General features: G+C 36.2%; 2 protein-coding genes across 2 annotated transcripts in view; one reads left to right on the top strand and one right to left on the bottom strand.

The window, feature by feature from the left end:
* Positions 1-14,312, top strand: part of LOC105456097 (ras GTPase-activating protein 1) — a 54,205-nt gene that overhangs the window by 32,877 nt on the left and 7,016 nt on the right. The gene's annotated exons all lie outside the window — the stretch shown is intronic.
* On the bottom strand, positions 1,473-7,920 carry LOC105448314. Its single transcript, XM_011686824.1, has 6 exons — positions 7,845-7,920; positions 7,209-7,690; positions 6,795-7,008; positions 6,414-6,596; positions 2,305-2,515; positions 1,473-1,656 (listed from the first exon to the last, which is right to left on the bottom strand). Exons 1-6 carry the CDS (start codon positions 7,918-7,920, stop codon positions 1,473-1,475), a joined length of 1,350 nt encoding a protein of 449 aa, XP_011685126.1.

Below are 14,312 nucleotides of genomic sequence, written 5' to 3'. Positions count from 1 at the left end.
CCTGGCGTGGAACCCCTGCAGATCGGTTTCTCCCTAATTTTTGACGATGCTCCGACGTCACGGTGTACGCGGGGACCCCGCGTGTTCCGGTCTGCTTGACCAGAACCGGAAGTGGGAGCCCGATGGGGAGCGCGGGGGAACTCGAAACTCGAAATCCCCCACGGATATTGGCATTCCCGCGTTTAAACGAAGAGGAAGTCGGCATTTCCTCGGAGATCCAACGGCTGTGCCGAAACGAGAGCAGGAGAAACAATTTACGCTCCGGAGAATAAAGAGATTGATTTACGCATTAATATCTGCGCGCTACAAAGATTTGAAGGCTAGATTGCTCGGCAGGCAAACTCGCTTCTCAAATCTTTATCGTGTACATTCCTTATAAGGAACATTCCTTACAATGTATCGATGGGAGAATGATTAATCGCAAACTGCGTCTGATATCAGAGGGAGTTGGGAGGTATAATCAGAGAGTAATCAAGCAGTAAAGCGCGTAATAATCAGTAATAATAACCAAACAACTGTCTCGCGAATACTTACTACGTGGAAAAATCTCAAGAAGCAATCACAAACCGTAATGATCGTTACGGGCGCGCTGGCCCATGGTGGTCACGGTGTTCACCTGTCCATGATGGAGCATACGAGAAGAGCATACGATGCCGTATGTGCACGCACACACACATCCACCATGGTCGAGCACTGCAATGTGCCCCGTACTTTTCTGTAACGGTCGAATTTACCCCTGTCATTCGACTGGCCGTGATATAGCGAGCCGTGACTTGACTAGGTGGCATTACTCGATATCATGTTTGATGTTTATAGATTTGCGCGTCTCGAATCTCGTAGCATGCGTCACACTTTATTTCGTACATGTGTATACAGATTTAACTTATTTAATTTATTTGTACGTCTAGTTTACGATATTTATATTTGAAAATAGCCAACGGCCAATAATCTTCGGAGTAAAAGGTATGAGTGAAAATGATTGTATAATATAGATAATTTTCCTTTACTAAATTTCTTAGCTCAGATAAGAAAAATAAACCTTAATGCATCGCAATCCATAATTTACCGTATTATATTACTAAGAATAAATAATATTGGAGGACCAATTGCAAAAATGCGTATGTCACTTAGTAACACGAGAAAGAAGATAGAAATTTTATTACTACTACATAATCTTGTTACAGTTGTTATTGTTGTCCAGTTAAATGATAACTAACGAACTCAAAAGTACTGGCGATAAAAGTGTGAGGTTCCGATGCAAGTGTTTTTCATCCTGTCATTCGTATCCTGTTTCTTAATAGAGTGTTCTTAATAGTGCATCATAATTGCGCGGTCTTTACGAGTCTCATTTAATTCGAAAAGATATCATGGGGAGCTTCGGGAAGTTAGACCCGGAGCACATAGAAAGAAAGCAAAAACGTACATACAGCCGAGATTCCGAACAATGCGGGAGGAAGGCGTGACGGTGAGCTTTACGAATCTCCGCTGCTCCAGCTGCTCGTACCTACATCATATTGTACATTTACCGTCGACCTTTCGAAGCCTCCACCTCCGCGCGATAGTTCGTTCAGATAGTCTGAATGCCGGCAAAAGACGGCCGAGTTACCCCCGTTGGAGGGGGTGGAACAGCTGTTTCGTTCAGTGAGAGACGAGAGCCTGGATAGTGAATATTTAAAAATCTCAATGTTCTATACATTGATTCTGCGCGCTTATCCGATATGTCTTTTAACGATAATTTCCGAAGACGATGAAATATGATTACATTTTTTTTTCACGAATGCAATTTGTAATAAAAAGGTGAGAAATCTATCGTTTCATTGTCTCAATTTAACAGTACAGTACTTTGGTATGATTTTCCATTTATTTGCACAAAGCATAACGAGATTCATTTGCGTGAAGTTTTGACTAGTCAGTTTGAGAGACAGATTGATGACGAGTTTGAAGCTCGTAGATGAAAGAAGGAAATTCTGTCAGGAAGCGCAGGCAGGATAGCCAGATGTTGAAGGTAATTAAATCGCAAATAGAAGGAAGTTTCTCACGGTAGCCTGACGGACTGTAAATCTTGTGGAACACTATCATTCTTAAAAATTAGAACTTTTCCGTCACAAAGTGCACGGCAAGAGATTCAAAGAAAACTTTTTCGTTGTTTGTAAACGAAATAAGTACTGGAACGTAATAGCAAAGTTATACAGTAATTTGTTGCAGTAGTTGCAACGTGTATTCTTGTATTCTTGCTTTTACGTTTTATTAATTTGAAAAGTCAAAAGATTCATTTCACACAAGACTTAATGTTTTAATACGTACCAGATGTCGGGAATAATTAAATCGGTGTCACGAAAGATCCCTGTTCTTCCCATCATTTGGCTAACTAAGTTCTCATATTTCCATGGTCGAAGCAGGAACAGGAAGGACATGTTCCATCGAGTGAGAAAAAAAACTGTCGGTTGATCCAACGAGAAACCGTCTTGTCGTGTGGGCACAAAGTAATTCGATCTGCTGGGCAGTTTTACAGCTTCTATCGACATTAATTGTAAAGTTGTTTTGATGTAGGTTAAAAAGATAAACATATATACATAATCAGAAACAAAAATGAGCGGATAGAGAAACAGATATTTATTTATTAGCATTTTGAATATTTTTATTATCAATATTTATTATACATTGTAGTAGAAGATGAACAAAATTAAATGAATATTAATACGTGTCTGCGTGAAGTTAGCACAACATTTTATTAATTTTAAAAAAACAATAATAGTTCCAGTAACACTTTCTATAGTTCTACCGTTCCTGATAAATATTTAAAAAATATTCCGCATTTTTAATATCAAAATAATAAAAAATAAAAAATGATGTGCTAACTTTACATTCCAGTACGGTACATCTTGCTCTAATCTACTATATACCGTCAAATATTATGACATCTATCAAGTATTCCCGTTAATTCTAAGTTTTTTACTTTTGCCATCAGCACGACACTCAACCGAAATGTGCCGTGCTGATAATTTTCAATTCTTCTGGCGACAGTTTGATTTAAATTTAAAATATGTTTATAAGAAACAACTTTTGAAAGTGATTTACTTGCGTAGAACTCAATTGGAACAAGCCAGTATTATTTAAAGATTTAGAAGAAGATGATAGAAATTTTAAGAAATTATCAAAGGTCTTCGTATTCATTATGAAACCTATAATATTGTTTGACCTCACAAAGTTTCTTGACTGTGAAATTGAGAAAACAATGTCGTTATCACGTGCGACTCTTTCCGCCGCGTCCGATTATAGGAGCGCGCAATTGCAACGCGCGTGCACTTTAACGATAGGCCTCAAACGGAAAAAAGAGGAAATTCGAAATAGCTGTTGTCAGATAGGAGAGTCGCTCGCAGACTCCTGGGAACGCGGTTCCCGCCAATTTCTTGACGAGTGCTCGAGGCGGTGTAACGGCCGTTGGTCCGAGATGCCTCGAAAGTGGCAGGTGCAACTCGGGCCAAACTTCATTAAACACAATCCCATCTGCGCCCTCATACTTCCAAGACGTCTCGTGGCCTCCGTAACTTTTTGAGGACGAGAGAGAGAGAGAGAGAGAGGAGAGAGAAGAAGAAAGGAGCCTTAGCAACTCCGGAACCTCCGGTTGGTGTATCTGTTCTTCGTCCTTCTTTCTTCTTCTTTTATCTTTGCTCGCAAGACGGGCGGATTGACTTATCCGACGCAATTGCTCGAGGAAGAACTACACGCTCTGCGTGACAACGACTGAATCGTGACAGGTGTATTTGTTCTCGCGCAACGGAAAAAAATACATAAAGGACATGGAAACATTGTGAGAATATACTAGGTCATGTTTAAATAATTTATGTGCCGCAACACAAGAGTTTCCAGTTTTTCTTTTGCGTTTATCGAAAATAATATTTTTGCATTATCGAGAAGAGATCGCTGAAAATTGTTTTTATCGCGATGCAGGACGAACCGTTTGACTTCCTTCTTCCTTACTTACTGTACATTTTAAAGTAAAAAGGAGAAGTTACTAGGCACGTAGTAATTTCGCGCACAGCAATTTCGGAATTTTTTTTCACTCCAGGCCAATTTTGAAGGTGACGAGCGTGCGCGCTTCCTGTATTAATAAAAATCATCGGGGTTTCGGGAGACTGCGAAGCGAGTCACTCCGTCGGTTGAACACAAATTATTTCTCGGAAAGAAGAGAAGCCACGAGCGCGCGTGGCCGCTCCTTCTGGCACGCGTGCCTGGTCCTTTTAGACCCTTGAGATTTATTGATTTTAGAATGTCTAGTCAGGCTGCGTAGAAAAAGATCGAGATCGGGGACAAACAGCGTTCATTATATACCCGCATTGTTCTCGCATCGATTGAGAATTAACGACGCGTATAATAATTATTAATTCATTAATCGCACGACTGCGTACAATATGAAAATACTGAGGCATGATGAAAACTTGAATATTTTTTAATTCGTTCTTTTAATAATTGAACTAATAATTTTGCAATCATGTAATCATCATAATTCAGGATTGCCGTTATACGAAAAATTATTCCCACAAATTCTCTCTCTCTCTCTCTCTCTCTCTCTCTCTTTAAATTGCAATGTTGTTTTATTCTGAAACACAGTATTTTTATACGATATAGCGATCTATTTGTTAATCAAATATTTTGCACAGCGCGCAATCGGTATAACAAAGAGACAGCTTGTTATTTCTATATATAAAAAATCCTCGAGAACTCTTTACACATCTCCCCATAAATCTCTGCAAAATAGACGACACGGGGACACTTTCCACAGCTTACCCTCCGCGCAATATCGTCAAAGAAGTTCAGTTCGAACGAGGAGCGAAGAATAATAGCCTTTACAGGATCTTTAAATTTTAAAGGGATGGCGCCCGAACAGCTGACGCTTTCTAAGATGTTCAGGTATTCTTTCCAACAAATTCGCTACATTTTCTAGAAGCAAGTCAAGCAGTTGTTGTCAGAAAATATTAGCTGCAAAAATATAAAAATTTAACAAATATTCTTATTTTATTGTAAGAAAGAATAAATTCGATAAATAATACTTTTATTCTTTCTTTTTTTAAAATTCTATTACTTTTATAATAATATAAATATATTTTCTCTATCTATATTATCACTATATTATCGGGTCGATTCAGAACGATTTGCTTTTAATATTTCCCATAGTTCTCACGGTAATAGAAACAATGTCTCCCGTATGTTTCACGTTTCAGTAGACATTCCTGCTGACCAATTAATACGGACAATCGTAAATTTTTCTGTGGCATCTGCTGCCAACGATATGATATCCAGGTGTTAAACGAAGGGTGTGTCCGTAGTGTTTGATATTTTTTTTCTGCCGGAATCGGTATGAAATACGATCTTTTTCCGGTACGCGTCACCGAGCGACGTACATCGTAGATGATATTCTCGTCGTTACGTGAATACATCGGAGGCTTGCTATGTAAATTCGTAAAATATTGGAAAACAATGCAACCGTTTATATAAACAACATTGCATCGATTTCGCTTCGAAAATCACTTGAATTGAGATCAATATACATAAAGGATGTATGCCGCACAGAATATTTCCCGGCTGATCAACGTTCACACGATTGCGCAGATGGCGCCGTAAATGTTACAGTTTATCAAGTAACGAGGTAATTGGGGTGGGCGTAACCGTGACGGATACAGGGGGCGATTGAAATCCCAAACTATTTGTTAAGTCTGGTTCTAATTAAAAAATGCTGTGTTTCCCAGTGCCATACGTAATCTTTATTGGCACATCTCCTATGGATCGACGAGCGTCAATTCAATCCGTGAACACCGAGTATTTACTAACGGGAAATATTCAAAGGAAGAAAAGAAAACGAAGACGCATAGTATACAGATAATTTAATTTAATTTAAATTATATACGATTATTAAAATACTAATAGAATTCTAATAGAAATATTTATTTGTAAATAAAAGTAGATATTTCTCTTTAATAATCTTTATTAGAATAAGAAATCCACGTGATATGTAATTCCATGTACGTCTTACAATTCCTTCCATCAACATCTCGTTGACATTTCTAAAAGTTATTTGTGCCATCGCTTTAAAACTATTTCTTTTAAAAAGTATAATAATACCTTACGTCTTGAAACTCTTTAAAAATCCTTCGAAATTGGTTTTCCTTTTTTTTGCGCACGCCATAATAAATATGAGAAAAAGAGTATCAGAACGAGAACGATACCAACAATTATTGTACCACTAATCGTCAGAGATTTAATAACGATTTTGTCAATATTGCAATTAGTCTCTGAAACAATATTATGTTTTGATTTTTCTGATACTATAAACTCTAACTGAAACTAACTGCTAACTAAAAGCAATCAGTGAAATCAATATTTTAATCATAGATGAAATTATAATTATACTATACCTGTTCTCGTGCAATCGTTGGAACACTTATTGAAAACAATTAAGTGGATATTAGAAATATCAACATTTATGTCCTTCTTGATGTTTATTCTAGTATTCATTTTGCATATAAATATTCCATTTTTTAATGGAGCGGAGAATAATTGCAGATGTTTAATCATTGTATTTCCCGTTATTCTTGTTTCTGTTAAATATTGTGAAAATATTTTTATAACACTTTTATACTTTTTTAAAAATGAAATAATAAGAATAATACTTTTGTAACATTTTTAAATGAAAAAAATCGAAATAAAATTAAGTGTGTTGTATTATATGACGTTTGTGTATGCATTTTTTGCAAAATTTTATGATGCAATTTGATGTATAACGAAAAGATTATTACCATTCAAATGCAAGTCGACGAAAATGGAATTAAGGAAAAAGTTGCTATTGTCGTGAATGTAATCAAAAGTAATTTCGTTCTTCTTATTGCACTTCTTATTGTACACTTGATTTTGAACAGGTTTCCAGCTCAAAGTCATATTGGCTCTTTTTTCAGCGCAAATACTTCTCTTGTTGACTGTTGCGTTCGTCGGAACAATCAATGTAGAATTTATCTAAAAGTGCAATTGTGTATTCTGTTATACACGATAAAAGAATGATTAAACATATAAACATATATGTATATGTCATTTCTGGCTAAGTAATCGATTTAAAAAAATATATGAATCGTTGTTACGAGCATTTTTACGAAGTGTTTCTTCAGAAATACGCGACGCGATATTTCTTTTTATAAATTATATTATTACTTATTTACCTGAGAATCTTCCGTCGTGTGTTGTAAATTTATACGAATCGTCATGTTTGCCAGAATGCACGCTACTCCTTTCTCATCTTTAAGAACATAATTAAATTTGGGAGTGATATGGTACGAGTATGATAGTGAGATTCTATTCATATTTTCAATTGTAATTTCTGTCGTAGCATTGACGATTGCATTAGTATCGGTAGAAGTTGAATTTGTCTCTGCTGTTGTAGTTGGTGAAACTGTTGGAGTAGTCGACGTCGGAACAGGCTTCGTAGGACACGTTGAAACAGGCGTCGGAAGAGGTGTCGATGTTGTCGTAGATTTTTCCGTTATATTTTTACAATCAGGTATTGTCGGCGTTTCAGTTGTTGCGCTTGATTCTGTTGGATTCACTGTCGTAGGTTCTGGAGAAGCTGTTGTACTGTTTCTCTTATTTACGTCTGGTTTCTTTCGCAATGTGATACTTCCATATGCCTCGGTGGTGCACGCAACTATTAGAACAGATATTTTATCGATATTTACTCATTCAATTTTATATTTTCTCAAAGAAAATTAATTTAGATAGTTAAAGTGAAGGTATCAATTATCATAAAATCGACAGATGGAAATTATTATACTTAAAAAGATAAAATGGAGTTACCTAACTGTAGATCAATAAAATTTCTATTCCGACTAACAAGATCACTATCCCGATCAGTACTGTTACAGATGATCGCTTCATATTTTATCGTCAATATTTTTTGATTTAAGAATTTATCAGCATATACGCACCGCTATTTTACCATATCTGTTACGATTAATTGCAATAACAGTATTTAATAGTAAATAAGATACGAAAGAAAATCTTGAAACAGTTGAAACAAAAACAGCTATGCACAACACATATGCAATGGTCACAAAAGTGCACATCAGTCACTTGAAAGACTAAATTATCCGATCGCTCGTGCGACAAGGGTTAATATAGACAATGAATATATCCCTACCCCCGACAATATAATTGGAATTTCTGTTAACCTTATCATTTCGTTTTTGGCCAGACGGTGCGATAAAGGTATCTCTAATCTTTTCCTCCTAACCAATCGATAGTCGGACTCTAAGTGTCGTAATTATAACGATTATTCATAAAAATTTATTTTTTAAAATTCTTTTTCAAATTTTCATCTTTTTGTAACTCTATACCAGGCGTAATATTTAGCAGAACAAATTTAAAGCGGTTCGGAAATATGCTTCTCGATTTACAGTTGCGTGCAATATAAAAAAAATGGATATTATTTTCAGTGATATTACATATTATTACAGCACATAATTGTAACCGAATAACGCCTTAAACGCGCAGTAACAATTAACGGATCACGCACGAATGCACCCTTTTCCGCCAAATATCGCCCGCGCCACCGGACATTATTGTCCGGCTTTTCGTTTCCGCCGTATTATTATCTTCTTTGTTTGGCGACTCGTGCCGCGCTGCAATCGAGTGTAATCGACGAGACAAACCCCGGTCTCCTTTTACCCTCCCGCGCGAGCATGCACCCCTTTTCCAATTTCGTTGATTCGCGAGTTGGTTGCGGTTTCAACTATTATCTTGACATGCAGCACGTGGTGGTGGAAAAAGGCATTGTCGTGACGAAAAATCGCGCTCGACGTGGTCATGCGACACACCCGGTGGTCATTAATCACGCATTAAGCCCTTACCAATCATTGATCCCGCTTTCTAATGCAACGCTATTATTCTTTCAGCTGTCTAATTCGCGGTTTCGTCTGGCTTTTTCGTCCGTCAGTTTCCTGCGCGGTTGAAATTACGTTGGATTTGGTTTTGTCTATCACCACAGATTTTCCTGGGCAGACGATGAAAATAGTACATTGAAACATTATTTCATTCATTATGTGATTTATAATCGATATCCTATAATTATAAAATACATTTGAAGATACATTCTGGAAATTTTCCTTGAATTTAGAAATACTTATCCTGATTATCTTCAACATTTCCGAATAATTAGAGATATGGTATCTAAAATGTTTATAAAAACCAAGAAACTATTTTATATAAGAAAATATGTAGAAAACATCATGGAAACGTAGAAACCAGGACAATAAATGGTGATAAATGGTTATTCTTATTTACAACAAATATAATTTTCGAGATTTTTGTGCGTTTTTCTAAATCACGTGCGCTATGCTATTAGTTGAAATTTGTGTGCAGTATTTTTATTTATTTATTGGGGAATATATTTTTCGTAACGATTCTTTTCTTTTGTAAGTTCAGTAGATGTCGATAAACAGATAAACGATGTAGGTAAACGTTGAAAAAATTCCCAAAAAACGGCATACGACGTTTCGAATTTCGAAGCATCTGCTCGGTCACGAAACCCTTCGGTCTTTATCTTGGAGCGATCTTGGTCTAACGAAATCATCGGGCAATTCTCTTTTTACTCTGGCTAGACTGCGCTCGGCAAACGGGCTATCGTGATTAAGCTCCTTTAAGGATCTATTCAAGCCGTCTAATTTATCGAAAATACACACCGAGGTGGCGCAAACGCCGAAGCGCGTAATATCGCAAACGCGTTAGACGGGAACATCTGCTGTGCTACGAAACCCTTCGGACGTCTTATCAGTCGATCGTCATGTGGAAATTGTTAAAAATAACGTCGAGAGGCGGTCGGGCGCCCCCGCGGTGACACAACGTCGAGATTTTGATAGATCAAATCGGAGATCGATTTTGTTCAATCGACCATCTGCCGCCGTCGAAGGGTTGTTTGTGCCTACCCCTTTCTTGGACCTTTGGACCTTTACGTGCGAGTGGTTACCCACAATACACGGCGAAAGGTGCACCAACAATACAAATAATTGATTATTTCGATTGCTTCATTCGTGTCACGAATATTTCACGAATAATGCTGGCTGTAACATTTATTGTTAGTTAGTAATTATTGATCTTTTGAATTATATATTCTATTCGCTCGTGTGCGATAACAAACGCGCTTTGTTATCGCACACGAGCGAATAGAATTAAGTTGTGATTTTTATGAGAACTAGGACCCCGGAAGCGGTTTAATTAATGGCTGATTCAATAATTTATGTGAGTACGCGTAGGACGCAGAAATTCTCACAAAAACTTGTATTGACGTTTTCACCCCCCGAGAAAGAGAGTTTCCCATAGAGGCACCCCCGACAATAAATAATGCATGTCGATTTGCTCCGCTTCGTGGCGGTTTTACGCGAAAGGTGTGACAGCGAGACGAGAAAATTGAACAAAAGATTTACATAAATTCCGCTCTCATGTGCCTCGTATCAATTCAGCATTTTTTGAGAGATTGGCGCTATTGATGAATAAATTTTCTGATTTGTTTTTACGAGGAGATTGCGACGACAAAATTGATATCGAGGCTAATTCGAGCGAAATCTGGAAGGGTTCATGAATGAACATGATTATCGTACGATCATTTCTGCGCGATATTTTATTACATTCGCATACAAATATCTGAATATTCATTATCACTACTATGGGAGAGCATGGAATTAATAGAATCAGAGGAAAACTCATTGTACAGATTTGCATATCTATATGTATGTATAGACAAAAATGTAACGTTTTATGTTGTTTATTATCAATCCGTGGTAGGTAATAAAATTCACTGAAACGAGAAATGTAATATTATTATATTGTACCGTGCATTTCGTTTCCTTCAATTAGTCGTTGATAAAATGTCTAAGAAAACATATAGCTTAGACAATTATTTAGAAAAAATAGTATTCTCAAAATTTTCCTTTTCAATATTAACAGTCGATTAAATCCTATAATAAGAAACTTTGAATCGAAAAACGCATTTTCTTCGGTCGTTTAAGGAATTACTTTCTTGTGCGCAAAAAATGCGTGCTCACTCGACACGCATCGCGGAGTGGCCAATTTTTGTTCAGACTGAATATAATTGCGGGGGCATTAACTCACACGTTAACTCAATTTCGCCAACCCTTCCATCGCGTTGGTGCGTCGCAGATTAACGGCCCTGAGAGCCGATATCGCGACATACGAATTGTGCGAAAGTTTCGCGAGCGACACCTGCAAAGACCTATACGGACCTACGCGAATGGAGAGTCCACGGTTCCACGCGTAAAATTTATGTTGCGTGAAGCAACCGTCCTTTCGCGAAGTGCCTTTTCTCTTTCGTGAGAAACGGCTGCAACGGCGATCGTCCGTAACACGTCGAAGCGTAAAAAGTTTTACGAGATAATTGTAATGTCCGTAAATAACACGAGAAGGTATGCCTCTACGAATGCTCTTGCAACGAACTTGAAGAAACGGGTGTAACGTCTAGTACTAAAAATTGACCCGTAATTTGGCGCGACAAGCAATAACACCGAGCAATTATTGAATTAAAGTGGATGAAAAACTGATGGTAAAAATAAAATATATTTGAATTTAATTAATTTAATTAAATATTTAATATTTGGATTTAAATATACTATATAATAGTTAAGAAATCTCAAAATATTTTTATTTTGATTTTGTCAATAATCACGCAGAGTTAGAAAACAATGTAACATGTTGCGTTTCTATCATCAATATCATTATTATGTGATCATTTTTTTGCAATACACTTCAATATTATTTGTTCGCGCAATTTGTTACTTGTATAACTTTATTCGTATCGTCGAGCAGCTATATAATTTACGGTTTTATGTGTTTCATAATCGAAAACATGGGATGTCATTCACGCTTTCTGATACTTTCTATTATTTTGAAAGTGCATCTGCGGCTTCGTAATTCCGGGACAAGCGACAGTCGACGCTTATTATGCGTTCCATAATTATTAAAATTTCCGTTGGCGCGTTTGCAGGAAACGCTCGACCAACAAAATCCTTTGAAGATATTTCCTTTCGACAAAAGCACCGACTTCCGGATTGAGAGTCCGTCGCGACGAAATCGAAATCGAGGGGGCGAGGGAGGAGAGGCACGCATTTCCTGCGTCGATATGGCTTCCAATAAACGCATAGTCATTGATATTAATTAAACGTATTATTGAGTAATCGATCTTGATGTAAAAAAGGAAAATTCTAAAAAAATATCAAAAATGAAAAATTTAAGAGAATTTATATTTTATTTAAGGCTTAAATTAATTAGTAAAGAACACACATTCTTTTCTTATATTGTCACAATACGATTGTTATTTTTCAGTAATTGCGATTTATTATTCCTTATATTACCCAATTTATAATTATCAAAATGATTATATGTTTCATCCGTTTTTCCCACGATAGTGTTTTATCTTCCTCTCGGTGAGGAATCGATTCGACTCATCGCATTCACAGAAATGACAATGATCACGATAACGTATCAATTGACCTTCGCAATAAAACAAAGAGGATAGTAAATTTTATCGATCCATTGCAAATTTTACTGGACGAATTTCGCTTCGTTTCCAACGTATAGAAAATTACACATTTATTGTTGAGCGAATTGACCGCTTAATTAAATCTCGCAATTTAATTATGTCAAATAATCCGTTGATTTATAATAATTCCGAATTATCCTTGCCTATGAAAACTATACTCCTGACAATTGCCTGTAAAAAATATTTAAGAAGAAAGTCGAGACATTATAATTTTTTTTAACTTTATTTTGATCCCCTGAAAGAACTTCGTTTACGTAATTTTCCTATTAAATTAAGTTTCTGTATTGATCAAACGCTTGTTAAAATTATTTAATGGGATCGTATTCTTCCGAACATCTGCGCTGTATATCGGCTTTCGAAACGTAAGAACAGAACGTGATCACCGTTTAAGGTCTTCTTTATGTAACCGTGACCCATTACTTCCATGCTGGGGGCACGTGAACCATATGGTTTGTGTGATCGATCATGCACGCGTTGACGATCAAGCTATCAAATTCGCGAAACTTAAACTTTGCACGCGCGAGCAGTTCCTCGCCGTACTTGAATGGTTTCGTGCAGGGAAACGAATTATACGTTACGCTTTCGCGTGACGCGTTTTTAGCTTAATTAATTTATAACGTTTAAAAATTGGAGTAAGCTTCACGAAAATATTAACTGCATATATTAAAAACATTTTGTGTTTAAAAATAAAATTAACTTCTTCAAAGATATTTGAAGACACTCGTAAAACATGTTTAATTAATGACAGAAACATACTAATTGCGCTCTCGCGCGATTTTATTGCTACACTTCGTCAATCGGAAATACGAGAAAGGAAGAGCCATAAGATGCACAGCAAGTCAATTAATGTGCGTCAATTAGTACTTAATGAAATCAGTTTGTAAAAATTATTAAGTTTTAACTTACGACGCTAGAGAAAGGCAAAGTTACCGTTTCGACCACAGATTCGACAATGAGGACGTTTCGCGAAAATTGCATTTGCATTAAACTGCAATCGCATAATTTGGACTCATTCGAGGTGTTTGAGCATTGTTCATTGTGTGACAAGCTGCACCTGCGGTTTTACGATTGTAAAAGCGGAAGAACTCCCCCACGTGCATGCTTCACCTGTGCTTTTCTGCTCGCGGACGTGCGCAAAGCGTGATAAAAGGACAATGGATGTATGTCAGAAACGGCATTTATCTGCATAAAGATCGACACTCGAATGCGTGAATATATAGAGACTCGTTTAAAGTACTTTTATGCAGTTTATGACGTGTCAATCAAATGATTATCATTATTATTTAACTTATGTTGAAGAGGATGGATGACGGTATTATCGAGAAATCATAAATTACGTCTTTTATGAAAAATAAATTATAATAATAATTAAATAAACTAAATGGAATATTTTTGATATAATTTTTAATTTTACGTGCCGTGTAACAAAAATATTCAAAGAATTAGAAAAAATAAATGCATACGTAAAATATATATATTAAAATACAAAGTCTGACAAAATTAATTATAAATCGACAGCAACCTTAAGAACCTTAAGAATGTCATCTTTTAATAAATAGAATGTATGTACCAAAAATTATAGATAAATAAATTGAATATTTAATTATCTGGATTTACATAAAAAAAATTCTTGCGAAAAATTCGTTTCAATGAAATCTTGTTAGATTTCATTGAAACGAATTTTTCGCAAGAATTTTTTTTATGTAAATCCAGATAATTA

Source organism: Wasmannia auropunctata, unplaced genomic scaffold (assembly GCF_000956235.1).
Source record: "Wasmannia auropunctata unplaced genomic scaffold, wasmannia.A_1.0 LD336116.1, whole genome shotgun sequence".
NCBI classification, from domain to species: Eukaryota; Metazoa; Arthropoda; class Insecta; order Hymenoptera; family Formicidae; genus Wasmannia; species Wasmannia auropunctata.
The sequence above is the reverse complement of the archived record's forward strand: the minus strand, read 5'-3'. Positions and strand labels throughout refer to the sequence as shown.